The 25,938-nt window shown below is 44.5% G+C and overlaps 1 protein-coding gene across 4 annotated transcripts in view; it reads right to left on the reverse strand.

Annotated features, from left to right (window-relative positions):
• The window catches only part of NFIC (nuclear factor I C), a 170,277-nt gene that overhangs the window by 39,556 nt on the left and 104,783 nt on the right, over positions 1 to 25,938 (reverse strand). For all 4 annotated transcript variants that reach the window (XM_083179246.1, XM_083179245.1, XM_083179247.1 and 1 more), the window contains 4 exons: positions 8,255 to 8,383; positions 7,903 to 8,087; positions 6,473 to 6,626; positions 4,926 to 5,011 (listed from right to left, as the gene is read on the reverse strand). In XM_083179246.1, coding sequence (XP_083035372.1) covers positions 4,926 to 5,011; positions 6,473 to 6,626; positions 7,903 to 8,087; positions 8,255 to 8,383 — 554 coding nt within the window. The remainder of the gene's footprint in view (positions 1 to 4,925; positions 5,012 to 6,472; positions 6,627 to 7,902; positions 8,088 to 8,254; positions 8,384 to 25,938) is intronic.

Consider the following 25,938-nt stretch of genomic DNA (forward strand, 5'->3'; position numbering starts at 1 on the left):
TAAGCTATCACAGTTACATGTGCAGTCACCCATTAAGCAGGGATACTATGGGTCACTAAGGGAGTGAAAAGGGTCAAATGTTTCACCCAGCAAACCTTCACGATTAATTACTCTTTTGATTTGTGAACTGCATGAAAAACAACAATTTTTACACTTGTAGGATGCTTTAAAATGACTGCTGAAGAGCCTGCATTGCTTTTCAGAGTGAGATGTACAGAATTGCTGAAATCAACACCTTCAATGGCAGATGTTCTATTTAGTGACAGATGTCACTCATGATTTCTGAATTCCAGCCCTTTCTTTTAGAAAATGCAAATAACAGGAATAAAAGCCATATATTAAAGCAAAAGCAATTTTGTCACAAGTGATTATTTTTTACCAAGAAACACAGGGTTATTCTCTTTGTAATGCCAATAAATTTTAAACCTTATACTGTATATTGGTTACCAAATGTCAGTATTACAATACTATCTATGGGTGGTACCTGGGGTGAAGCAAGGATGGTGCCGGTGGAGCTCCAGCTCCAAGCGCCTGCTATAGATAAGATGCTGGTGCTACTGCTGATCAGGGGAAGGGGGTGGGGGAGTAGTCGGCGCTGCCATCTGCTCAGAAGATTTAGGGGCATGATTGCTGCAAAGGAGGACCAGGTACCCAACATTCTCCGAGTATATGAATCACATGTGAAAAGGGGGCAGAGTATTATGCTGGGAAGTGCCAGTCCCCATCAGGTACCTCTGCAGGGTTAGGTTAGTGCTCCCCCCCCTTTCGCTCTCTCCCTCCCTCACACTCCCTCTCACTTCTATCTGTCCGTCACTCTTCCTGACACTCTCTCTCTCCTTGAAACTGTCACTATCCCAGACACTCTCTCCCCCTGACGCAACCCTCTTTCTGTCTCTGATGCTCTCTCTCCCTCTCTCTCCCCCTGCAGCTGTCACTCTCTCTCCCCTCTCTTTATCCATGACGCTGTCACTATTTCGGACTCACTGTCCCTCTCTCTCACTGCCGCTGTCCCTCTCTCTCTCAATTATGCTGTCAGTCTCTCTCCCTCCATGAGAGTGACAGCTATGAGGCCCACAAATTCTAGTTAAGCCCCTGGATACTGTCCCTAGTATTTGTTGTTGTTCCCCTTCAACTTAGCATACACCTGCTGCGGGCGCCGTGGCAACACGCTACACCTCTGGGTGGTACTATTATTTGAAATCTTTTTCAATTTACATTAAATAGTAAACATTCCGGAAATATTTTTTTACAAGTAACTTATGTCAATTTGTTGCACTATTACACAAATCTAACAATACTACCTTCCATTAACTAATATATGATAATGGACTATTACAGTGTACTGTAATACAGTCTTACCCAATCTACTGAATTCCTTCCATTAGGAAGCAACAAACATTTGCACCCCAGAGAATGTCACCATATTGGCTCATAGATATATGCATGTGAAGTAAAAAGATCACGGGCGAAATGTAATAGGGTGGGATTTTTAAGACATTTTTGGTAAAAAACGGCCGAAATCGCACGTTTCCCAAAAATAATAGGGTGTGATTCACGGTAAAAATGTGCACTTTTTGCCGCGAAATCGCAGATTTTGAAGTGGCGATAATTATTCACACTTCGCATCCAGATGTTTTCCCATTGGAAAGCATCTAACTCGCATATGTAATAGGGTGCGATTTTTGGTAAACGTTACCAAAAATCACCAAAAAATTAGACCAGGTTCTGGCTAGCGAATTTGACAGAACCATGCACAGATCATTGTGATCTGTGCATGGTTCTGTCCAAAAAAAGGGTTTAAAAAAAAAAAAACGGGAAAAAAAAACGGCGTGGGGTCCCCCTCCTGAGCATAACCAGCCCAAAGAACCGGTCCTGGTTTCATAAAATCACAGGAACAAACAAGTTGGGGTTCCCTGGATTTTACAAAACCAGGCTCAAGGGCCGGTCCTGGTTCCCAAAATACGGTAGACAAAATGACTAGGGGTATTTCAAGAACCAGCACTGGGCCCAAGCAGCCAGCAGGGTAATGCCACAGCCAGGGGAGACTTTTTGTACAAGTCCCCCCGGCCAAAGCATTCACCCCCCTGACCGGTCAGCATGGGCAGGGGTCCTGGGGGATTGGGGACCCCCCCAAAGAAGGGGTCCCCCCCTCCAGACCTTACCTGCCCATGCTGAATCCCGGGGCTGTCCTCGATGCCCCTGGGCGGTGCGCATCAAGCTGATAAAGGGTTTAAAAAGAAAGAAAAACTATTGTATACTGCTGTGGAACTATGATTCCCAGAAAGCCTGCACCACATGCAGGGACTTGGAGAACTACAAGTCCCAGCATGTGGGGCAATAAAGGGCCCGGAGAAGCCCTGAAGACGTCTGGTGAGTATGTTTTCTATCCACAGGTACCCCACTATGGATTCTACAGGAGAAGGGGACCGATCTTCTATCAACATAGGTAAGTATGGATGAATGGGCTCCGTGTGAAATAAAGTTTTACTGTCAGTGTGTGTGTGTGTATTTATTTAACTATTTGTGCTACTGTGGGACTACAAGTCCGAGCGGGCCCTTTATTGCCCCACATGCTGGGATTTGTGGTCCTCCAAGTCCCTGCATGTGGTGCAGGCTTGCTGGGACTCATAGTTTCACAGCAGTATACAATAGTTTTTCTTTCTTTTTACACCAATTATCAGCTGGGCATCGAGGACAGCCCCGGCTTCAGCATTGGCAGGTAAGTTCTGGAGGGGGGGGGGGGGGCTTCTTTGGGGGGGTCCCCACTCCCCCAGGACCCCTGCCCATGCTGACCGGTCATAGGGTGAATGCTTTGGCTGGGGGGACTTGTATAAAAAGTCTCCCCCTGGCTGTGGCATTACCCTGCTGGTTGGTTGGGCCCGGTGCTGGTTCTTGAAATACGGGGGACCCCTAGTCATTTTGTCCCCCGTATTTTGGGAACCAGGACCGGCCCTTGAGCCTGGTGCTGGTTTTGTAAAATCCAAGGAACCCCAACTTGTTTGTTCCTGTGATTTTATGAAACCAGGACCGGCTCTTTTTTGCAGTGAATTTGCATCTCATTACATATGCAAATTCACTGCAAAAAATGGTGATTTTTGCACATGCGATTTCGAGTGATTTTTGGACATGTCCAAAAATCGTCCCCTATTACATTTCGCCCCACTTGTTTTTTTCTTCTTCATTTGTTGGCACTAGTGGATTTTACTATATAGGGCATACATTTGCAAGACCAGGTTGCTACTATGGCAAATTTTAAATTGAATCACTCATAATATACTTTGTTTATGAATATAACATTCCTAAAATCAGTTTTTGGTGAAATACTATAATAATTGTAAATGTTTTAGCTAAATGGTTCTTTATGTACATTCTGGTTTACTTCCAAATATTTTATATTTCCTGTATGCTATTCCTTATACAGTATCCCCTAATAAAGAGTAAAATTATGTGACATGTTGCATCCTTTTCACATGGTAAATGAAACCACTTATGCACTTTGAATTCAATGCAGTGCTCTGAACCGGCGGATGCAGTACATTTATCTGTTAAGCCAGGTTGCTCTAACCTAATGATGCTTTATGGAGAGCTGTAACTAGGAGTGTGCGAGTGTTGCCACCCTACAGGGCCTTGGAAGTGGCACAGTCATTTCAGGGTACTGCTACCCTGTTACTGTGCTGTTACCTTCCGAAAATTGGGTCCCCCTCGCAGCCTCCCGGGTACCGTTGGACCCCTTGCATCTCCTCATCCACAGCGTTAAATTACTGGGAATTGCGGCTTTTTGGGGAGGAGGCTGGACTACATATGCGAATCGTGTCAGTTTAGTCCTGCCCCCTTCTCAATGACCCGCAAATTGCGGGATTTGCAGTACTGGGGACGGGACTTGATGACGTCTACTTCAGGCCTCACCCCCCCGAAGTGGTGCTAACTGTTCCCTCTCTGGGCTGCTCCCAGAGAGGAGACTTTAAAAGTAGGCAAGTATGACAGTGCCCCATTTTAGGTGCGTCAGGATCACAGCTGATGGTGACCTCACCTCTTATGACAAGCCTTGGTGCAGCTCAGTGGAGGCTATTAAATCTGTATAGGAGGGGGCTACCGCTGGCCAAAAAATTGCCCCCCTCCTCTGCAGCCACTGCTGATTCCTGCCGCCGCCAGTTCAGCTGCTGCCGTTTCCACCAGTCCCACTGTAGTTGCGGTGCCAGCGCAGTAGCATCCTCGGTACTGCGCATGCACTGGCCCCCATCTTCTATTGGCTGCTTTGGTATACTGATGACAGGCACTGGGGCCATAGAGTCATCTTGGAGGGAGGGAACACCAACCAATGGGACATCAATGGCTTCACTTATTCAAGGCACAGCTGAGGATTTTACCTGGGCGAGCTGCAGTCCTGCAGTCCATAGGTACAAACTGCCACTGGTGCAGCTATTCCTCTCCTGTCTGTTTTCATGGCATGGACACTGACTTGTCCCCTGATATGACTATAGATTGACCATTCTGTCAGGTAGTGTGGACTTTGTCATGCTATTCTAGCCATTCAAACCCCAAACTCTAGTGCTAGGAAATATATTTAACATTTATTGAGGATACATATTAAATCCATATATGTTCATATTGTGTGTGCTGGATTCAACATGATTCAATAGGTTAATATGATAAAAATGTATTATACTTTTTTTTCTTAAAAGATGACATTGAATACCAGTGAAATAGCTGTGCTTGCATTGTATCTGGGTACCTACACAAAGAATTACTTTCTAAAGTTATGGTCTTCTCTAGGCATATCTTTTATTCAGGGGCGTACATGAGTTCAACCTTCAAAATGACTTATTTGACAGAAGAGTATAAACAAATGACAGACATGGGTAAATGCAAAAGATGATTTCTACATTGGTATTAAAGTTACACCTACTGAATATTTCCCTACTTACCTGTGGCTGATATATGCTCCCAGGGTCACGGGGACCAAGTCCTACAAAGGGCCGGTTGGCGGGTGGCGTGCTGGGGGCAGAGTATGCTATGAACAAAGAATAAACTAATGACATTGTATGCAATAAAGAAAACATTAGATAATATCCATTGTGCAAAAACAATGAACAAAATTACTACAAGCATAGTCCAGTAATCGTGGAGAGGCATAAAACATGTACTTCTTCAAATGACATGACCGGCAGATATTCCCTCATGGTACCCAATAAATACTGATTATATTTAAAATATTATACCTCATAAAAATGATATATGTTTTAAGTATATTGAAAACATAGTTTAGACATAGACTCAGGCTGCTGGAAGCAACTCATTAACCCTACAGATGGTGCAATGGTTAGCATAACTGCATCACAGAGCTCAGGTCATGGGTTTGATTCCCACCATGGCCCTAATTGTGCGGAGTTTGTATATTGTATATGCGTGAATTTCCTCCAGGTACTCCGGTTTCCTCCCACAATCCAAAAATATACAGGTAGGTTAATTGGCTCCCAACAAAATTAACCCTAGAATGTATGTGTGTGCTTGTACATGTGGTAGGGAATATAGATTGTAAGCTCCAGGGACTGATGTGAATATTCAAATATTCTCTGTAAAGCGCTGCGGAAAATGTTAATAAATAAATAATCCCTTCTGAGAGCCACACTGCAGCCAGGAGCCAAGCTGGGAGGGTCCACACCAGGGACAGGGGTTACCGTGCCACATTGGGCTTCGCAGCTCTGCAGATGTGACTAGGAGACCGAACCAAAGCTCACCCCCTGTGCTCTGGCAGTGGAGTCTGCCAACACATGAAACATTAAAGTTGGTTGAAGAGAAAAAAAAGGGACAGGAGACCCGCAGCACCAGAAAAAGCTGGTGATCAGCGCCAGGGCTATGACAAAGAACATAGCAAGATAACGATTGATAATACATAAGGTAATATAAAGCAAGTCTCGAAAATACATAAAAGCCGAAAAGGCAGGAACCCAGCACTGATAACATAATGTGTGGGGATAGCGCATATACAGTACCCCTGATCTTCCTTTCCTACATCTACCCCTGTGTCCTGAACAGACATGAGGTTAATTAATACTGTGCCCTGAATGATTTTGTATAACATTGTGATATATGTTCTCTAACATGGATTAAGGATTCTGCAGTTTAATTCTTTTTTTTGCCTGTACATACAGCTCAATGTTGATTAGATTATCAACAACTACATGTAGGAGGGGGGAGCGGGTGACGTCACACTGAGGAAAGAGCACTCAGAGACCACAGAACGTAACACTACTGTACACTAGCAATGTAGAGCTTGGTAATATCTGTCATAGAGATTATTCCCAATTCATTTCCAATTTTGTAGGCATGTCCTTCTTTGATCTACAGGACAATGTACAGTGTATTTCATCTGAGACTCAGTCTGTGTTAATTCAGTTGGATTCAATTCAGTTGAACATAAATTATCAAACACTTGCTTTACTTTTACAAATACCTTTGTGTCATCACTTACTTGGAGACGTCGGCGAAGAGGTACCACCATCGGATGCGGTAGTAGATTTGGTATCAGAGGGCAAGGAGAGGCGGGTCATGACAGGAGGAGGAGGGGCCAACATCTGTGTAGAGATATAGTGACTGGAAACCTTCACCTGGCCGTTCCCATTCAGCTGAGAGAGCAAGTGAGTGGAGAGAAGAAGTGATAGCAATATAGGGCAATTCTCATTTGGTATAGTAACTAAGAAAGAATACTCAACAAAATGTAAATATTATCCACAGCAAATATTAATTATTGGGTACTTTTTTCCTAGCATGGCATCCATCGCATCGCATTCCATAAGGCATACGATGGTATGCGATGCGATGCTAGCCGATGTTATACAATTTTAAATTGTATACCATCGAATTGTATGCCATTGTATGGCATATACAATGGTATACGATTTTCAATTGTATAAGCACCCTAATGGGTGTTTTTAATGTTAAATGTGCCCCCTATAAGATAAATAATTGTATAAGCACCAGAATAGGTGCTTACAATGTTAAAAGCACCCCCACACCACCCGTACTATCAACGCCAACCCGAAGCGTGGCGAGCGCAGCGAGCCCAGTGAGGGGCGGCGGTACGTGTCCTCCGACCTTTTCATACCCCCACTATACACGTCAGCGTGGAGTTGAATTTATATAGTGTGGCGAGCGCAGCGGGCCACTGAGCCCAAAGCGTGGCAAGCGCAGCGAGCCCCGCGAGGGGACGTGGAATACATGTGAAGTAATGCGCGTCCCCTCGCAGGGCTCGCCACGCTTCGGGCTCGGTGGCTCGCTGCGCTCGCCACACTATATAAAATCAACTCCACGCCGATGTGGATAGTGGGGGTATGAAAAGGTCAGAGGACGCGTACCGCCGCCCCTCGTGGGCTCGCTGCGCTCGCCACGCTTCGTGTTGGCGTTGATAGTGGCGGTGGCGTGGGGGTGCAATTAACATTGTAAGCACCTATTAAGGTGCTTATACAATTAAAAATCGTATAGGGGGACCATTTAACATTGGAAAAACCCATTAGGGTGCTTATGCAATTTAAAATCGCATCGCATTGCATTGCATGCCATTGTATGCCATATACAATGGTATACAATTTTAAATTGAATACAATGCCATACGACTGAATATCGTGGGCGCCGTGCTAGGAAACAAGTACCAATTATTGTTTAATATATTACATGGCAGGATACTTATAGACTCTTTAATTACATTATTTCCTACTATGACAATAAATACCATGTCCAACTACGTTTATTCAGAATGCTGCTCAAGTTTTTTTGCTCAGAATAAAGCCGTAAATTACAGTACCACAAAAAGGCTATAGATTAAAGAGCAATAATTGTTTTATTGCCTAATAACGCCTGTTTATCTATCACATCATTATAATCCACTAACCCTAACATGCTTACCGGGCCTGGCTGCTGATTGGAAGGGTCACAGGCAAGGGACACCAGATCTTTGAGAGGATCCTGAGGGTTGAGGTGAGGGGGATAGCGGATAGCTGTGTGTTGGAAGTAAGTGGAGGCAGCTTGGGGGAGGAGGGAGGAAGGTGGAAAATGTAAAGTAGTGGATGTGTGGGGACTTCGGGCTAGGCCTGATTAGTGTGGAGGGATTAGTAAAGGGATAGATAAGAGAGGACAAAAAAGATATAATTAATAATTGAAGAATAAAAAGAGAACAAATTGTAATCTAGAATAATACACCTGATGTTCATAATGATACTGCTATTGTGTGCTCTGCTCTCAACAGTTATGCACTCACCACTATGCACGGCTATGACCGGCCTGTGATGCTGGGTGAAGCCACTGATTCTTGGGGATGTGTCTTGAGGGGATGGGCTGTGAAATGGTGATTTGTCCATTTCAGACTTCTTCACAGAGGGAGACATTCCTATTCAATGAAAAAAACAGTTAAAAACAGTGATTAAAAATGTGTAAAATAACAAATGAACTTGTCTTATCATAACTTCTCAATTTACCCATTATTGGTATGTTACTACATGTATAGCAATAACAATTCTTACTGGGTCTGTAAGGGGATGTGGTATAGTATAGTAGTCTGCAATCAGCCATGTCTGTTTCCTGGCATGTTCATGCTTACTGTAATTGTCTGTAATGGGAAGCGCTATGGTGGAAGGTGCATGTATGGTATAAAGACTAATTAGACTGAAATGAGATATTGCTGAAAACTTGCACAGTAACAGTACTGCTGGGTACACACCAGAAAGATTTGGCCTCAATTCCCCCAAATTCAATACAATCTCGACCGACTGTATGTAAATTGGGCATGTTTTAGATCCGATTCCGATCCGATGCGCGTCGCCGCTAGTCATTAGGCAGATCCTACCTGCTGCAATCAGGATTTGAAAAGGATTCCTTCCACTGGGTACAGATCGTGATCGGATCTTATGCAGATCATGTGCTCCAACAGATTGTGCGACCATCGTATGATCATCTCACAATCTGTTCATGATCATGATCGTTCTGGTGTGTACCCTACATGTGTACTTTTGAAGACACTATCTATTTATTTTCAAAAAGCCAATCAACATGAAGATGAGGTGGAGCATTGTCTTTATTCATATTATGGGTGGGATGTACTAAGACGAAAATGCCTCATTTTCAAATGTACTAATCTCCGGCTGCCGCGTCATCGCAGGGCAGGGTTTCACCACCTCTGGGTGGCGATACTCTATATAAGCCTATGGGCTTCTATTGCCGCCCGCTGCCCACCGCAGTCTCCTACCCCCCTCTCCGTCCTCCATGCTGCTCCTCCTCCCCCAGCAGCATGTCACAGCCGGGGCTGTCCTTCCGGCTGCAGGGGGGAGGATGAGATGCCAGGGACCGCCACAGAGCCCAGGAGGTGACGGAGACCACATCACAGGTATCACGGGGGCCTCCCTCACCACACCGCGATTCTAGCTTTCTAGCTGCATATGTTAGTACTTATTCGCTATCAACGCGGCGGGGGGGGGGGTGCCAAGGGGGCGGCGATTTCCTGGATGGCAGACATACATTACATTACCTGACCAATCAGTATGAGGTGTGCTGTATGAAGTCATAAGGTAAAACAGTGGTCCAAATGTAATAGGGTGAGAGTTTCAGAAAGTGAGAGATTTTGGGAGAGTTTTCCCGTTTTTTAAAGCAGCAATCAATTACACTGCAAAACCTGGTTGATTTTGCCATGTAATTGATTGCTGCTTTAAAAAAACAGGGGAAAACTCTCCCAAAATCTCTCACTTTCTGAAACTCTCACCCTATTACATTTGGCACAGTATATCAATTTGTTCAGAGTGGCTTTGGATGCAGCAGTAATGCAAAAATATGCTAATGCTGCAGGAGGTGCCTTGTATTAATACACGCCTCCTGTAACTCCTGTGATCCATCAAATCACTTCTGTAGACATTGGGCATCTCAGTAACCTTTATGTTAGTCACGATGGCAGGGCTGTACAGGCTTGTAAGACAAGAAAATCTGCATCAGTAGACGCAGTCCCTGGGCTCAGCACAGGAGTATCTCAAGAGAGGAGGAGGCCCTTCTGCAGCCTCCTCGGCTGGGCTAACTCCTCTCTGCTGGGAGCAGTAGGGTCTGAGTTCTAGTGCTCAGGTTGATTGTATCATAGGAGTCGAATCTGTAAGCACTCGCCCCCCCCCCCCCCAATCATTTTAAAAAGTTGACTCCAATGTATGACATCACAACTAATGCTGTGAATGCATGGGCCCAGCTTTAGGTTAAAGATGCTACCACAAGGACATTACACCTACCAGGAAAAATAGAAAAATTATGGCATGGAAGGGAGCAAAACATACCCAGATGAGGCACATGCGCTGCTCCCTAAGCATGTATAAAGGTACTGCACAATTAATCCTCATTTTTGCTTCACTTATGGAATTGAAAGCCCTAATATGCCTGCCACTGCCAAACCACGGAGGACTCTGTATATAAGAAACGGTCAGACAATATACTGTAGAAGCAGCCACAGCATTATTGTCAATGATGCAACTTGTTATCCTTGAGTTAGCACATACAAACAACATCAGGGTACTTGTTTCCTATCTGGGCGCCCAGGTTTTCTACGTACGGCACCGTACTGAAATCGGATCGCATCGCATCGTATACATACACGATATTGAACGATGCGATGCGATGCGATGCGATGCGATCCGATTTCCCATAGGAAACAATGTTAAATGGCTCAATTTAGCCAAATTATCATAGGAACAATAGTAAATGGGCCAAAAACACCCCTGAACATTGAAATGTCCCCCCAAAAGTAGTTGACGCCACCCCGCCATCAACGTGAACCCGAAGCGTGGCGAGCGCAGCGAGCCCGCGAGGGGCGGCGGTACGCGTCCTCCGACCTTTTCATGCCCTACTATCCACTAGGGCGTGGAGTGAGAATAGAATAGTGTGGCGAGCGCAGCGAGCCACCGAGCCCGAAGCGTGGCGAGCGCAGCGAGCCCCGCGAGGGGACGCGGATACCTTCACAGTTATACGCGTCCCCTCGCGGGCTACCCAGGTGTCCATGGCGACGCGGACACCTGGAAAGCCCGCAAAGGGACGCGTTTACCTGTGAAGGTATCCGCGTCCCCTCGCGGGGCTCGCTGCGCTCGCCACGCTTCGGGCTCGGTGGCTCGCTGCGCTCGCCACACTATTCTATTCTCACTCCACGCCCTAGTGGATAGTAGGGCATGAAAAGGTCGGAGGACGCGTACCGCCGCCCCTCGCGGGCTCGCTGCGCTCGCCACGCTTCGGGTTCACGTTGATGGCGGGGTGGCGTCAACTACTTTTGGGGGGACATTTCAATGTTCAGGGGTGTTTTTGGCCCATTTACTATTGTTCCTATGATAATTTGGCTAAATTGAGCCATTTAACATTGTTTCCTATGGGAAATCGAATCGGATCGCATCGCATCGCATCGTTCAATATCGTGTATGTGTACGATGCGATGCGATCAGATTTCACTACGGAGAATAGCATGGTGCTCAATTAACTTAGTGGGCGCCCAGATAGGAAACAAGTACCAACATCAGTTGTTATAATTGTCTATTTAATACCATATCAAAGCACATATATTATGACACATCTTATATTAAAATTCTTAAGAAAAAAAACAAGTTCCTGTAAAGTGAAGAAACATCCTGCTCATGCTGCTTGTTTATATACAAGCAGCTTGCACAGGATGTTTCTTCACTTTACAGGAACTTGCTTTGTGCTCAGCATACAAGGCCAGATATAATGCCTGTGATACCTGGCAGTCTGAAGCCCAACAGATATGATGATCATACACTTCGGTACAGTAAAGATAATGTAATAGTCAGCATTACCACCTCACAGCACTGAGGTCATGGGTTCAACTCCCACCATGGCCTTAAATGTGTGGAGTTTGTATATTTTCCTCAAACTTGTGCAGGTTTCCTTGGGGCACTCTGGTTTCACAAGCCAAAAATATACTGACAGGTTACTTGGCTCCCAATAAAATGACACAAGTGTTTAGATAAGTTTGTGCATATGGGCAGGCTTGATGGGTCAAGTGGTCCAGTAAAAAAACAATGTGGTAAATTTACTAAGATGGGAGTTCTATTGAAGATGGGATGTTGCCCATAGCAACCAATCAGATTATACTTCTTAGTTACTTAGTACCTTCTAGAAGATAAAAGAATCGGATAGGCTGCTATGGGCAACATCTCATCTTCAACAGAACTCACATTTTAGTAAATTTACACTTATGTTTCTATTAGCCCTTTCACATCATAAAGCTGGGTCGGACCTGGGATCATGCTCCCGGATTCGGCGCTTTCACATTAAACACAGGTTGCCCATTATACAGAGAGGGGCTCGTGTTTAATCCTACTTATAACCCAGGTCAAATTCCGAGGTGCGATGTGAAAGGGTATTAGAGATATCTACAGTCATTTGCATATCACCCGATAAATGTGCTATACATTTCCCTATACAATCATTTTTAACTTTTCAAATATTGCATCAAATGGACATTCTGGATGGTCCAGCATGCAGATGAATATTTGTGATCTGCGTTAAGTATTCTGTAAGTATTCAGAAGATTATAGTAGTAGAAGATACAACAGGTTCTGCAGCAGCAGGAGGATCCGCTCATACTGTACACAGCAAGGCAGAGACAGTGGGCAGTATTCAATGCTCTTTTGCAAGCTGTGACGGTGAGCAGTGCTGATTGCTTGCTGCCACAGCTCGCGGGTCAGTATTCAACTGATCCCCCTGCACCCGCCATTTCCACCTCACTGGGTTTTTGCAGCGAGGTGGAAACGACGTGTGCGGCCACCAAAACAGCGAGGATCGTGGCTAAATGGAGCCGGCTTCCTGCATTAGCCATGAACCTCGCTGTTTGGGGGAATCCTCGCCAGCGAAGGTTCCCCTGGATCGATGAATAGGGTGAACGGCCAGTGGAGGGTTAAACGGCGAGGGTGACTTGTCTTTGGCGATGCTCGACGTTTATCCCCCTCGCCGGCTGCATTAAATATGGCACAATGACTATGCAGCAGCTTGTGTTAAGCATAATGATCCGGATGTACGACAGTGACCCACGCTCACGTGGTGGCAGACTGCACGGCCATGCAGTCTGATACTCTCGGGTATAAGCGGCAGTGAGGTTGACCCAGGTTCTGCTCTGCAGTGTTACTACTCAGCAGCGTCACACTTCTCTCTCAGACAGTAGAGGAAGAAGCTGAGTCATCAGGTTCCTTACTGCACAGACCTAACAATAGTGGACTCACTAGAGCATGCTCAGTGCTGTCTAGAGGACACAGTAGACCAAGTGAAGAGCGCTCTAGTCTCCAACAGTATTAACATGCTAAAGCACCATGGTCCAAATGTATTAAGCCTTAATAAGTGATAAAGGCTTTAGCTCCAATGCTAGAGGCTTGTCTGTATTATTTAATAGGAAAATGTGCTTTGCTTGTCACAAGGTCCAATGGGATGTACTGCAAAGTTTTTTCTGGAATTCTTGTTAATGCATGTGCCTTTATGCAGGACTCTGTGCCTGTCATATGCATTGGGAATTTTAAAGCTGTAATCTATAACTGTTTGGTAATATGGAGACCAGTCTTCCAATGTGTGCAGGGTAGAAATACTGCCTTTACATATTTGGTTTCTGAATTGGGCCTTGTTGAATTATGGCACTTACTACCCCCCTCTGTTAGCTGTTACGGTACTTGTTTCCTAGCACGGCCACAATCGCGGGCATCGCGGGTAATTTTTAATGGTCTGCGATGCGACCGACGCGATGCCCGCGATTTCCCATTGAATTGCATTGAAAAAGTCAAAATCGCGTTGGTCGCATCGTATGCGGCCAAAATAAGCATAAGATGGTACCGACGCGATGCCCGCGATTTCCCATAGGGAACAATGTAAAATGCCTCAATTTACCCAAATAAACATAGGGAACAATGTTAAATGGGCCAGAGACCCCCAAAAAAAACCCTGACCAGTGAAATGGCCCCCCCAAAATAGTTAACGCCACCCCACGATCAACATGAACCCGAAGCGTGGCGAGCGCAGCGAGCCCGCGAGGGGCGGCGGTACGCGTCCTCCGACCTTTTCATACCCCCACTATCCACGTCGGCGTGGAGTTGAGAATAGATTAGTGTGGCGAGCGGAGCGAGCCACCGAGCCCGAAGCGTGGCGAGCGCACGCGGATACCTGTGAAGCCCGCAAAGGGACGCGTTTACCTGTGAAGGTATCCGCGTCTCCTCGCGGGGCTCGCTGCGCTCGCCACGCTTCGGGCTCGGTGGCTCGCTGCGCTCGCCACACTAATCTATTCTCAACTCCACGCTGACGTGGATAGTGGGGGTATGAAAAGGTCGGAGGACGCGTACCGCCGCCCCTCGCGGGCTCGCTGCGCTCGCCACGCTTCGGGTTCACGTTGATCGTGGGGTGGCGTTAAGTATTTTTGGGGGGCCATTTCACTGGTCAGGGGGGGTTTTTGGGGTCTCTGGCCCATTTAACATTGTTCCCTTTGTTTATTTGGTTAAATTGAGGCAATTTACATTGTTCCCTATGGGAAATCGCGGGCATCGCGTCGGTCGCATCGCATGCGATTTTTTAGCCCGCATGCGATGCGACCGATGCAATTTTTTTACCTGCGATGCCCCAGATCAAGATCGTTGTGGCCGTGCTAGGAAACAAGTACCGCTGTTACTTCTGTTTTTTAAGTTCATATGGGGTCAGATGCACTAAGCTTCAAAAGTGATAAAATAGAGAGTGATAAACAGCCAGCCAATCAGCTCCAACCTGCCATGTCACAGACTGTGTTTGAAAGATGTCAGGCAGGAGCTGATTGGTTGGTTGTTTATCACTCTCCATTGTATAACTTTTTAAGCTTAGTGCATCTGGCCCATGGTGTGTTTTCTAGAATAGACATGGATCTGATTTCCCAACCCCCTGCTTCCCTCAGTAATGTAGAATATCTGACCCATGGAATCTTGGACCACTCCCCTATACTATTGTACCTCACCTTTGATACACCAAAGGAAACAACCTTTTGGAGATTTAGGGCCAGATTCTCTAAGCTTCAAAAGTGATAAAATGAAGAGTGATGAGCAGCCAGCCAATCAGCTCCTACCTGCCATGTCACAGACTGTGTTGGAAAAATGTCAGACAGGAGCTGATTTGCTGGCTGTTTATCACTCTCAATTTTATCACTTTTGAAGCTTAGAGAACATGGCCCCTTTTGGTTGTCACATATGGGTGTTGCTTCCAATCTTCTAGTTCTTTAGAAAGACTTCTTTGTTGATAACCCAACTAGAATGGGATACCTTTTGGTATGGGATACTTTTAAGACTTGGCTCTCTTATTTCTAGCATGGCCCAACTAAAGGTTTTCCACAGTCAGAGGAGGACCTTGAGAGACAAAGTGTGGACCTTGAGCCAGGTTATGTGACAAGTGGCCTGGTGGCAGACAGGGTGGAGTGGTTGGTGGTGCATAAGCAATGGACTGATGTGCTCCTTGATAATTTTTATTATTGTGCTGGGCTTTAACTTCAAGGTGATCGCTCAGGCACATTTATGGCTTACTTGGGAGAGAGGAGTTGTTGTCCATTACTGTGCATAGTATAAATAATACTGATGGTATGATATGAGAGGGTACACTTTCTATAGCTTTTGTTGCCGGTGTATGCCGGTTTCTGAAATGTCTATAGATCTAGAATACAATATTACCTTCTGGTACCTTTTGTGTATTTAGATGGGATTACTGTACCTGTGCTATGTACCGACTCTCATCAATTCTTAGATGCCCCATTAACCTAGACAAGGTTGAAAATGTTATTAAATCTTTTCCAAATAATAAAGCTCTGGGTGTAGATGGTCTTCCTGTTGAACTTTAGATTTTTTAGATTTTAATGCCACAAAACTTACATCAAATTATAATTCTCTGATGGAGGCTGGCACTCTTCCCCCTTCTATGGCTGAGACCCTTATTGTCTTTATACCAAAACCAGGTAAGTATCCTTTCTCCCCTAATTCATATAGTCCTAGCTTGTTACTGTATACTGACATACAAATATTGGCTAAGTTATTGGCTATCTGTCTTAATAGTGTGGTGCTTAAATTGGTGCACTCGGATCACACTAGTTTTATGACAGGCAGGTTTACTGCTTTAAATCTTAAAGTAGATGCTTATTTACTTATATTCAGTTGGCAAGTGGGGGATGGATGATGCAATTGGGCGTTCTTAGATGCTGCCTGTGTATTTGACTCTGTAGAGTGCCTGTATCTCTAGGATGTCCTGTCAGAGGTGTAGCGTGTTGCCACAGCTCTAGGAGCACATGTGTGCTACAGTGCCTTCTGCACCCCAAGTGTGCATGTGGGGTTAATTAAGGGTAACAACAATTTGTCTTCCTCCCAGTCAAAGCAGCACTGGCTTCTCACCCCTCCTCCTTCCTGTCAGCGTACAGCAGTGCTGGCTTCTCAACCCTTCCCTTTCGATCATAGCAGCAAAGGCTTGTCTCTCATCTGTCACCTTCACTACATTACAGACCCAACTATACCCTACTCTCTAGGTCACTCCAGACCTAGAGACAGTGCGCTGCTTGCCAATAGGAGCTAGCAGCCAATCAGGAGTGGCAGTAATGGCTCTTGATTGGCTGCCGCGCCACAAGCTCCTATTGGCTGGAGACCTGGCGCGATATTTCAAACAGTCACAGACATTTCAAACATCCGCACGCTGTCACACTATTTCAATGCAGCTGCTGCAGACCCACTCTTTAGACAGCCGGGAAGCCCACCGCTGTCAGACAGCTTCAGTCTGCTCTGCAGATCGGGCCAGCTCCAGCACGCCCTTTAAGGGTGAAGCCCAGTATGACTGCTCCAATCAAATGTTCCCTGGTTGACAGCCTGCCTGCATCGCTCCTGGCAGGCGGAGCATAGATCCTGCAGCATCACAGGGGGAGGGGAACTTTGCACTGTTTCACAATGGTTTCCTTTCCGTTGGAAAGAGGGACCAGACACAGGGGCCCCATACTTTGTTTTTTGCACTCTTGATAGAGCAATTAGCCTGTAAAATCCCAAACTGTACTGATATAAAGAGGTTTCTTGTTGCTGGAGGTGAGGAAAAAATGCGCTTATACCTGATCATATGATTTTATATTTATCTGATATGCTGTGCACTCCATGATCTAGTGAAAGATTTTGGCTTCTATTCTGGCATCCTTACTAAGTGGTAAAAATCAGTAGTGTTTTCACTCCTTCTGTCTACTTTAAAACCTCCCACATTCAGTTGGAGGTCTTTCCCTGAAATGGTGTACTCAATTTAAATATCTTGTCCAAATTTCTCATTGCCCAAATTACTATATAGCTTTAAATTGAACTCCTAAGATCGATAAGTTGCAAGTGACTTGAGTTAGGCAACTAAAAATACCCCTCTATCAGTCACAGGATGTGTTAATCTTGACTCTCTTTTTCAATAAACAAAATGTCAATAACCTCCTTACCTTGACCTGCATCGATATAGCCCGAATATGGATGGGCCAAGACCCTTATCAATGTGTCCTTGAAAAGAATATTTAAAGCTAAATAAATAAATATATATATATATATATATATATATATATATATATATAATCCAAGGGTTTCTCCGGGGAGAAAATAGGCACTCTCCTAAGTAAAGTCATAAACTTGTTGTAATCCAAGTATTTTGATTTATTAGTCATCCAATAAGTTGGTACAATATATTGTGCTCAATGATACTCCGACGTTTCGGTCTAATATAGGCGGACCTTTATCAAGGAGCATGAGTCAGCAAAGTACACATAATCATCGATGGGGCAACATGAAGTATGTTGGAAAACCTCCTACTGCAGGAGGACACTGTCAGAGGTGACTGTTTCTATCGTGTGGTGATGAACTGACTTCATCGTTATCAGATAAGCGAAAAATAATTTTTATACTGTACGGATATTTTATTTTTGTGTGGTGGGAATAAAATTGTGTAAATTTATTACACTATTGTTTCCTTTTTTGTTGCTCTTATTCCTCATATATATTTCCGGTAAGAGAACTATCTTAGTACTAAGAAGAAGTGTTCCGGATAGACGCTGGATACTCATATTGAATCGCACAACAAACGGTGGTGGATCACCACCAATAACGGTACTCCTTGAATTATTGGGGTGTTGTTGTCTCTCTACGTGGTGGAGGGAGTTGTATGAATATATACATACTGCACTAGGAGGCGCATATCTCATTTTTGTTTTTTAGATTACTGATGAAAGGGTGTTTCATGAAAAGAAACCCATTGGAGAAGTGCTGTTGCCCTAAAGTGGAGGGAGAGTGCGTTGAAAGTGTACACTTATAGAGTACAGACAGTGGCAATTTTGGACTTATAATTAAGTGACATTTAGAGGGAGATCTAATTTTGCGCTAATACCACAGTTTACATCATATATATATATATATATATATATATATATATATATATATATATATATAGCCAGGTAAGTATACGATACAACGGGGCGGCACTCGAACGGGTTTCTCACAAGAAATGATTGCAGACCGACAACTGCTTAGGTCTGACGTTTCGGTAATTTTATTACCTTTCTCAAAGACTTTGAGAAAGGTAATAAAATTACCGAAACGTCAGACCTAAGCAGTGCCGGATTGTTGGGAGTGCCGGATTCTTGCCCTATCTATCTATCTATCTATCTATCTATCTATCTATCTATATATATATATATATATATATATATATATATATACGGGGAAATTTACTAATAAATATGAATAGGGCTTGGAAAATATGACTCATAAATAGGGCAGATTTACTTATCGGCCTATTTACGGGATACTTATTTTCCGTTGGCGCAGACTGCCATATTCATTCATATTCATATTTGGCAGCCATATATTTAGTTGCCAAAACAAATCGTCAGCCAGCACGGAACAGTCAGATCCGTGCAGGCTTCAGTGTGTCAAAATGAAAAAATAAATAAATAATTTTAAAAAATGGCGTGAGGTTCCTCTCCCTCCCATGGCTATAACCAGCACCAGACTCAAGGGCCCATCCTGGTTCCCAAAATACAGGGGACAAAATGAGTAGGGGTCTCCCATATTTTGAGAACCAGCACTGGGCCCAAACAGCCATTTGGGAAATGCTGGCCAAAGCATTAACTCCCTGACTGATCAGCCTGGGTTGGGACCCTGGGGGAGTGGGGAACCCAGCACGGGCTGAAGCCCAGAGTTGTCCCAAGTGCCCCAGGATGGTGGGCACCGGCCTGATGGATTTGGTGTAAAATAAGAAGTTAAACTATTGTGGTATGTTGTGGAACTACAAGTCCCATCAAGCCTGCACAGCATGCAGGGACTTGGAGAACCACAAGCCCCAGCATGAAGGGCATTAATGTCCCCTCTGGGTCTTGTAGTTCTACAACATAACAAATAGTTAAATAATATACACATAGAGAAGTAAAAGTTTATTACACACTACAATCATTCACACATGATACTCACCTATTGTTCCAACACCAGTCTGTCCCCTTCTCCAATAGATGCCATGGGTGGAAGGAAATTACAGTATACCTACCAAGTCCTCCGGTGAAGATCGCATCCTCTTGATTCCATATAGCATCTAGGACAGGTAAATAAACTAGATTTGTACCACTTGAATGAGAGTAGTGGAAAACTGTGGCTCCTGCGGACACCCTCAGAAGCCGAGTTTTTTTTTTTTAACCTGACCTGTCCTGGATGCTACATGGAACCAAGAGGACAAGATCTTCACCGGAGGACTGAGTAAGTTTAATTTCCATCCACAGGTATGGCCGGGACCTGGCAGTTGGCATATTTACAAAGGGACAAATTTGGCAGAGTTGCTGTTTTTACATACGGCATTATGGATGAATAGACCATTGATAAAATTTAGCCACATATGGCCATAGAGTTCGATCAAATCATCTATTTTCAATCATTGATATGGCTGAATATGGCTGTGAATTCAGCTCAAGCAGTGAGATCCATGCATGCTTCTCTGTGTAAAAAAGAATAAAAAGTGTAACATTTTAAATAAAAATGGCAGTCCTAGTTTCAGGGGACAAAAGAACTGGGGTCCCTCTACATTTTGAAAACCATCAACGGACTCTTGGACCGGTCCTGGTTACAAAAATACAGGTGGATGGATACCTATACTTTTTGTAAGAGCCATCAGGGTAATGGCACAGCGGGGGGGGGGCACTTTAATACAAGGTGTGGCAGTACATCTGTGGCTGTTCAGGGTGATTTGCCTTTCCGGTACTTGTTTCCTAGCAGGGCGTCCATTACGCTATAAGCGTACAGGGCTATTCTCTGTAACAAAATCGCATTGCATTGCATCTCATGGGCCATTATAGTGCCATGCGATGCGATTTTTTAATGTAACTTATTCACTGCTCTGTTGGCCCTAGGGGATTGCATTGCATTGCACCTCCCGAAAAATTGCATGAGATTGTATAGGGTGCGATGCCATGCCATTAGCTATATACTTGTATGACATACAATGAGGTTTCACTGACCCCACCACTATCCACACCACCCCGAAGCGAGGCGAGCGCAGCGAGCAATAGTCTTCAACCAGCAAGCTTTTCATACCCCCACTATCCACGTTGACGTGGAGTTGATTTTATATAGTGTGGTGAGCGCAGCAAGCCACCAAGCCCGAAGCGCGGCGAGCGCAAGCGGAATACATGTAAAGTAATCCGCGTCCCCTCGCGGGGCTCTCTGCGCTCGCCACGCTTCGGGCTCTATATAAAATCACCTCCACGCCGACGTGGATAGTGGGGGTATGAAAAGGTCGGGAGGACGCATTCCGCCGCCCCTCGCTGGGCTCTCTGCGCTTCGGGGTGGCGTGGATAGTGGGGGGGTCAATGAAAGCTCATTGTATATCATACAAATGTATAGCTAATGGCAATGGAATCGCACCCTAAAAAATCTCATGCAATTTTTCGGGAGGTGCAATGCAATGTAATGCAATCCCCTAGGGCCAACAGAGCAGTGAATAAATGACATTAAAAAAATCGCATCGCATTGCATGGCATCGCATCGCATAGCACTATAATGGCCCATGAAATGCAATGCGATTTTGCTACGGTAGCGTACGTAAGAAAACTGGGCGCCCTGCTAGTGAACAAGTACTGCCTTTCCTATCATAGGAGTCCATGTTAAACTCTTGACATGGGCTCCTATGATTGGAGTCACCGTTACAGCCAAGCTTAGTAAATTTTTGCCTGTGTATTTTCATTTTTTCTCTTTTCTTTAATATAGTAGCTTTTTGTGTTTTTGTATTTCTTTATGGGTGAAAACAATAAAAAAAAATGATTATCTTATTAATACGAAGAGTTAATTTAGGGCATGTCTCAAATGTGATAGCAAAAGGAAATTTGAGGTGTGTATACCATGAAAAAACAAAATGTGTGAACCTCTATTTCATCTGTGTGCTACAATAGATGGAATCGCACATAACTGAACTGCCGCTTCACTCGGGAACAAATTCGTAATCTATGTGGATGGAGAAGTATGAAAAAGTGAAACAAATGAAAAAATTGTGAAAAACTTTTGACGACCATTGTTGACCTAGAATGCACGTCTGACATTAGTGGTCAATCTATAGACTGTCGACCTTATTACTGTCATCCTAAAGCTCAGAAACTGGTAGCTTTAGTTTTTTTTTTTTATTATTATAAACTAAGAACTATAACAGATTACATAAAAAGTATTTATTATACAAAGTATGAAACCTTACAGTACATGTTTTTTTTTACAGTAAGAAGCTTTCCAGTGACCTGTTGTGTAGCCTTTTGTGCAGTATATTGCTGTTGTTGTTGTTGATATTATTACAACCCTCTTTAGTTTTTCAATGATACTGTTAATTGCTGCCCATGGCACTGTACTGCTTTGCTCACAAATGAGTTGCTGGGCATTGTTATGTTCTATTTCACTGTAATGGAAAGCTGTCCTTGTGGTGGGTGAAGGGTAAATATACTGTAAAGCTGAATTAGGCCACTCAGTAGCTAATGAGGTTATATCCTGTATCCCTGAAATCACATTAGTCTCCCTTGGGAGATATGTGCAAAGCAAGGTGCTGCTAGCTGGGGTAACCTTTGTATTTATGAAAAAGAAAAAGCTCAGGCAAAGGAGGAAGGGAAGGTAAAGAAACAAAATGGAAACTGTCAGCGGTATTCAGCTCTATCAGTATACAGCTGATACACTCACACATAGGTCCTTTACATATAAAGAGGAAAGGAAATAAGAGTTTGAAAGAGGGATGGATCTGTATCTTCTTAGATGAAAATTGTGTTGCATAAAAAATAAGTAGGTACTGTAATTAGAAGTTTTTAGGGGGTACATTAAGCGACATCACTGGGGTAAGCGACATCACTCAGAGCTCCCGCACCCAAGTTGAAGGCTGATGCAATAGTGCAGCTCCCTGTCACTGCCAGCATTTTTTTCTCACCTACTGTATAACTTAGTAGTGATGCTATTACAAATAGTGATGCTTCTGGGTACCATATTACAAAGTTGCAGGTGACTGGAGACCAAAAAAAAGTAGGGTTCCCACAATGACAGCACATACCTTAATTATTATATACTACATCTAATGGGATGTATGTTAAATGTATAATTATATAAATATATATAAAATCATTATGTCTAAGAACTATAGTCAAATAAATCCCCTATCAGCCAAGTCCCAAAGCACCTGTTCTAGTGATAACATATAGTACGCAATATACACAGTAACCTCACAGCACCCCTCCCCTTTGGCCTCTTTTGGTGGTCTCTGGGGATCACAATGGTCTCCCCTCAATTTGTACACTTTGGATGGGGCTGCTGGGACAGGAGGTGGCTGCTGGAAGATGTAGTAATTTGAACTGGTACATCCAGGGAAGGGGGATTCAACTATTCACTCACAGAGGCACAGACACAAAGGGCCAAATGTAATAGGGTGAGAGTTTCAGAAAGTGAGAGATTTTGGGAGAGTTTTACCATTTTTTTAAAAGCAGCAATCAATTACATAGCAGAATCCACCTGGTTTTGCACTGTAAGTGATTGCCGCTTTAAAAAAAAAAAAAGTGAAAACTCTCCCAAAATCTCTCACTTTCTGAAACTCTCACCCTATTACATTTAGCCCACTCACTTGTATAAATGTTGACTTATTAAGCTAATTGGAAGCTTTCAATTGCATAATTAGTCATTAGCTTTCAACTATATAAATAGTCATTACATAATTTGTAATATGTGAATAAGGGGCATAGAGTTGTTCCCCTTATTCACATGATGCCACAGTGGCACCTCTTATTAACATTATGCAACACAGTATTATGGAGAAAGGAGAGGTAAACAATGGAGAGTAATCACTAGAGACAGGATTATATGCATTTGCATATTTGCATATGCATTTGCATATTTTGCCCATTCTCACTGGTTATTGCATATTTTACCTAAAATCTAGTGATGGTGCATATTTTAGGCCCAGCCCTCTTCCCACCCGTGAGTCACAGCACTGCTTTGCACTGCTGCTGCTGGCCAGGTAGTGGTAGAGTGTGCAGGCCGGGGCAATATGTGCGCAGAGTGGGGAACCTTGAACGTACGCTATGTCTGACACTGCTCTAGGCTGCCAATCCATGTTGATAAAAGTCAGTCAGGGCAGATGCCATTACGAAGCTCCTGAAACTTTGCCTGTCCCTGGCCTGGGACCTTACAACAAGAGACAGACTTCTGCAGTAGAGGAGGTGGGCAGAAGGATTGTGATATCACGCGGCGCGGAGAAAATGCTGTGTCACAGTGAGTATGCGGCGCAGGGAGGAAGCCTTCCACTGCGCCGCCCTCACACGCTATGCTGACATTTGATCCATCGGCGCTGGAGATGAGGGTCCGTGTAGTTGGTGCAAGAAGAGATTTGGATGCTGCAGTAGCCAGCATACTGACATCTGCAGATGCTGTGGGCCTATTTTTGAGGTTTATCTGCAACTAATTGTATGCTGATTTTTAAATAAATAAGTTAAAAATTACTTTTTTTATTATTTAATGTAGCATATTTTAACACTTTTCATGCATATTTTAAGTATTTTTCATGCATATTTGCATGCATATTTCAAGCTTTTTTTGTTGCATATAATCCTGTCTCTAGTAATCACTCATGGTAGTAGCAATGGGCCTTATTCTAGTTCACTCTTTCTGACAAAATCTTTCTTAGATGGACAAAACTATGGGTACTTGTTTCCTAGAACGGCACCCACGATTTTGATCTTAGGCATCGCAAGGAAAAAAATCGCGTCGGTCGCATCGCATGCGGACAAAAAATCGCATGCGATGCGACCGACGCGATTACCGCGATTTTACATAGGGAACAATGTTAAATGGCCCAATTGACCCAATTTCACATAGGGAACAATGTTAAATGGCCCACAGACCCCAAATACCCACCCTGAAGTGTGAAATGGCCCCCCCAATTGTTAACGCCACCCCACGATCAACGTGAACCCGAAGCGTGGCGTGCGCAGCGAGCCCGCGAGGGGCGGCGGTATGCGTCCTCCGACCTTTTCATACCCCCACTATCCACAAGGGCGTGGAGTTGAGAATAGAAAGTGTGGCGAGCGCAGCGAGCCACCGAGCTTGAAGCGTGGCGAGCGCAGTGAGCCCCGCGAGGGGACACGTAACACGCTCCCAATGTGTGGCGAGCGCACACAGATTACTTAACATGTATTCCGTGTCCCCTCGCGGGGCTCGCTGCGTTCGTCACACTTCGGGCTCGTATTCCGCATGCGCTCGCCACGCTTCGGGCTCGGTGGCTCGCTGTGCTCGCCACACTTTCTATTCTCAAATCCACGCCAACCTGGATAGTGGGGGTATGAAAAGGTCGGAGGACGCGTACCGCCGCCGCTCGCCACGCTTCGGGTTGACATTGATCGTGGGGTGGCGTTAACAATTGGGGTGGCCATTTCACACTTCAGGGTGGCTATTTGGGGTCTGTGGGCCATTTAACATTGTTCCCTATGTAAAATCGGGTCAATTGGGCCATTTAACATTGTTCCCTATGTAAAATCGGTAATCGTGTCGGTCGCATCGCATGCAATTTTTTGGCCGCAAGTGATGCGACCGACGCGATTTACATTTTACCATGCATTTCTATGTAAAATCGCGGCCATCGCATCGGTCGCATCGCATTCCATTATAATGGCATGCGATGTACATGCGATGCCCGCGATGGGCGCCGTTCTAGGAAACAAGTACCAAACTATGTGCACTGCAGGTGGGGCAGATGTTACTTGTGCAGAGAGAATTAGAAATGGGTGTGGTTTTACTTCAAAGTGTGATCTACAGTATATTGTAGTGTAAAAATAAAGCAGCCAGTATTTACCCTGCACATAAACAAAATAACTCACCCAAATCTGATTCTCTCTGCACATTTTACATCTGCCTCCCTGCAGTGCACATGGTTTTGTCCATCTAAGAAGGATTTGTCAGAGTGAACTAGAATAAGGCCCAAGGTTCCATGTTGTTCCAATGGTGTGATAGTGACAATTGCATCTTTAAATGGGGAGCTCTTGCAGTGGATAAGAGGGAGCAGTCATGTGAGTGCAGCAGACAGGTAGTGACTGGATACTGCTGTTCAGCTGATAAGAACTATGGGCCTAATTCAGACCTGATTGCAGGACAAATTTGTTCTCAAAATGGGCAAAACCATGTGTACTGCAGGTGGGGCAAATGTAATCTGTGCAGATCATAGATTTGGGTGAGTTATTTTGTTTCTGTGCAGGGTAAATTCTGGCTGCTTTATTTTTACACTGTCATTTAGGGCCAGATGCACTAAGCTTCAAAAGTGATAAAATGGAGAGGGATAAACAGCCAGCCGATCAGCTCCTACCTGCCATGTCTCAGACTGTGTTTGAAAAATGGCAGGCAGGAGCTGATTGGTTGGTTGTTTATAACTCTACTTTTTATC

This window comes from Crinia signifera, chromosome 1 (genome assembly GCF_055691185.1).
Source record: "Crinia signifera chromosome 1, ASM5569118v1, whole genome shotgun sequence".
Taxonomy (NCBI): Eukaryota; Metazoa; Chordata; class Amphibia; order Anura; family Myobatrachidae; genus Crinia; species Crinia signifera.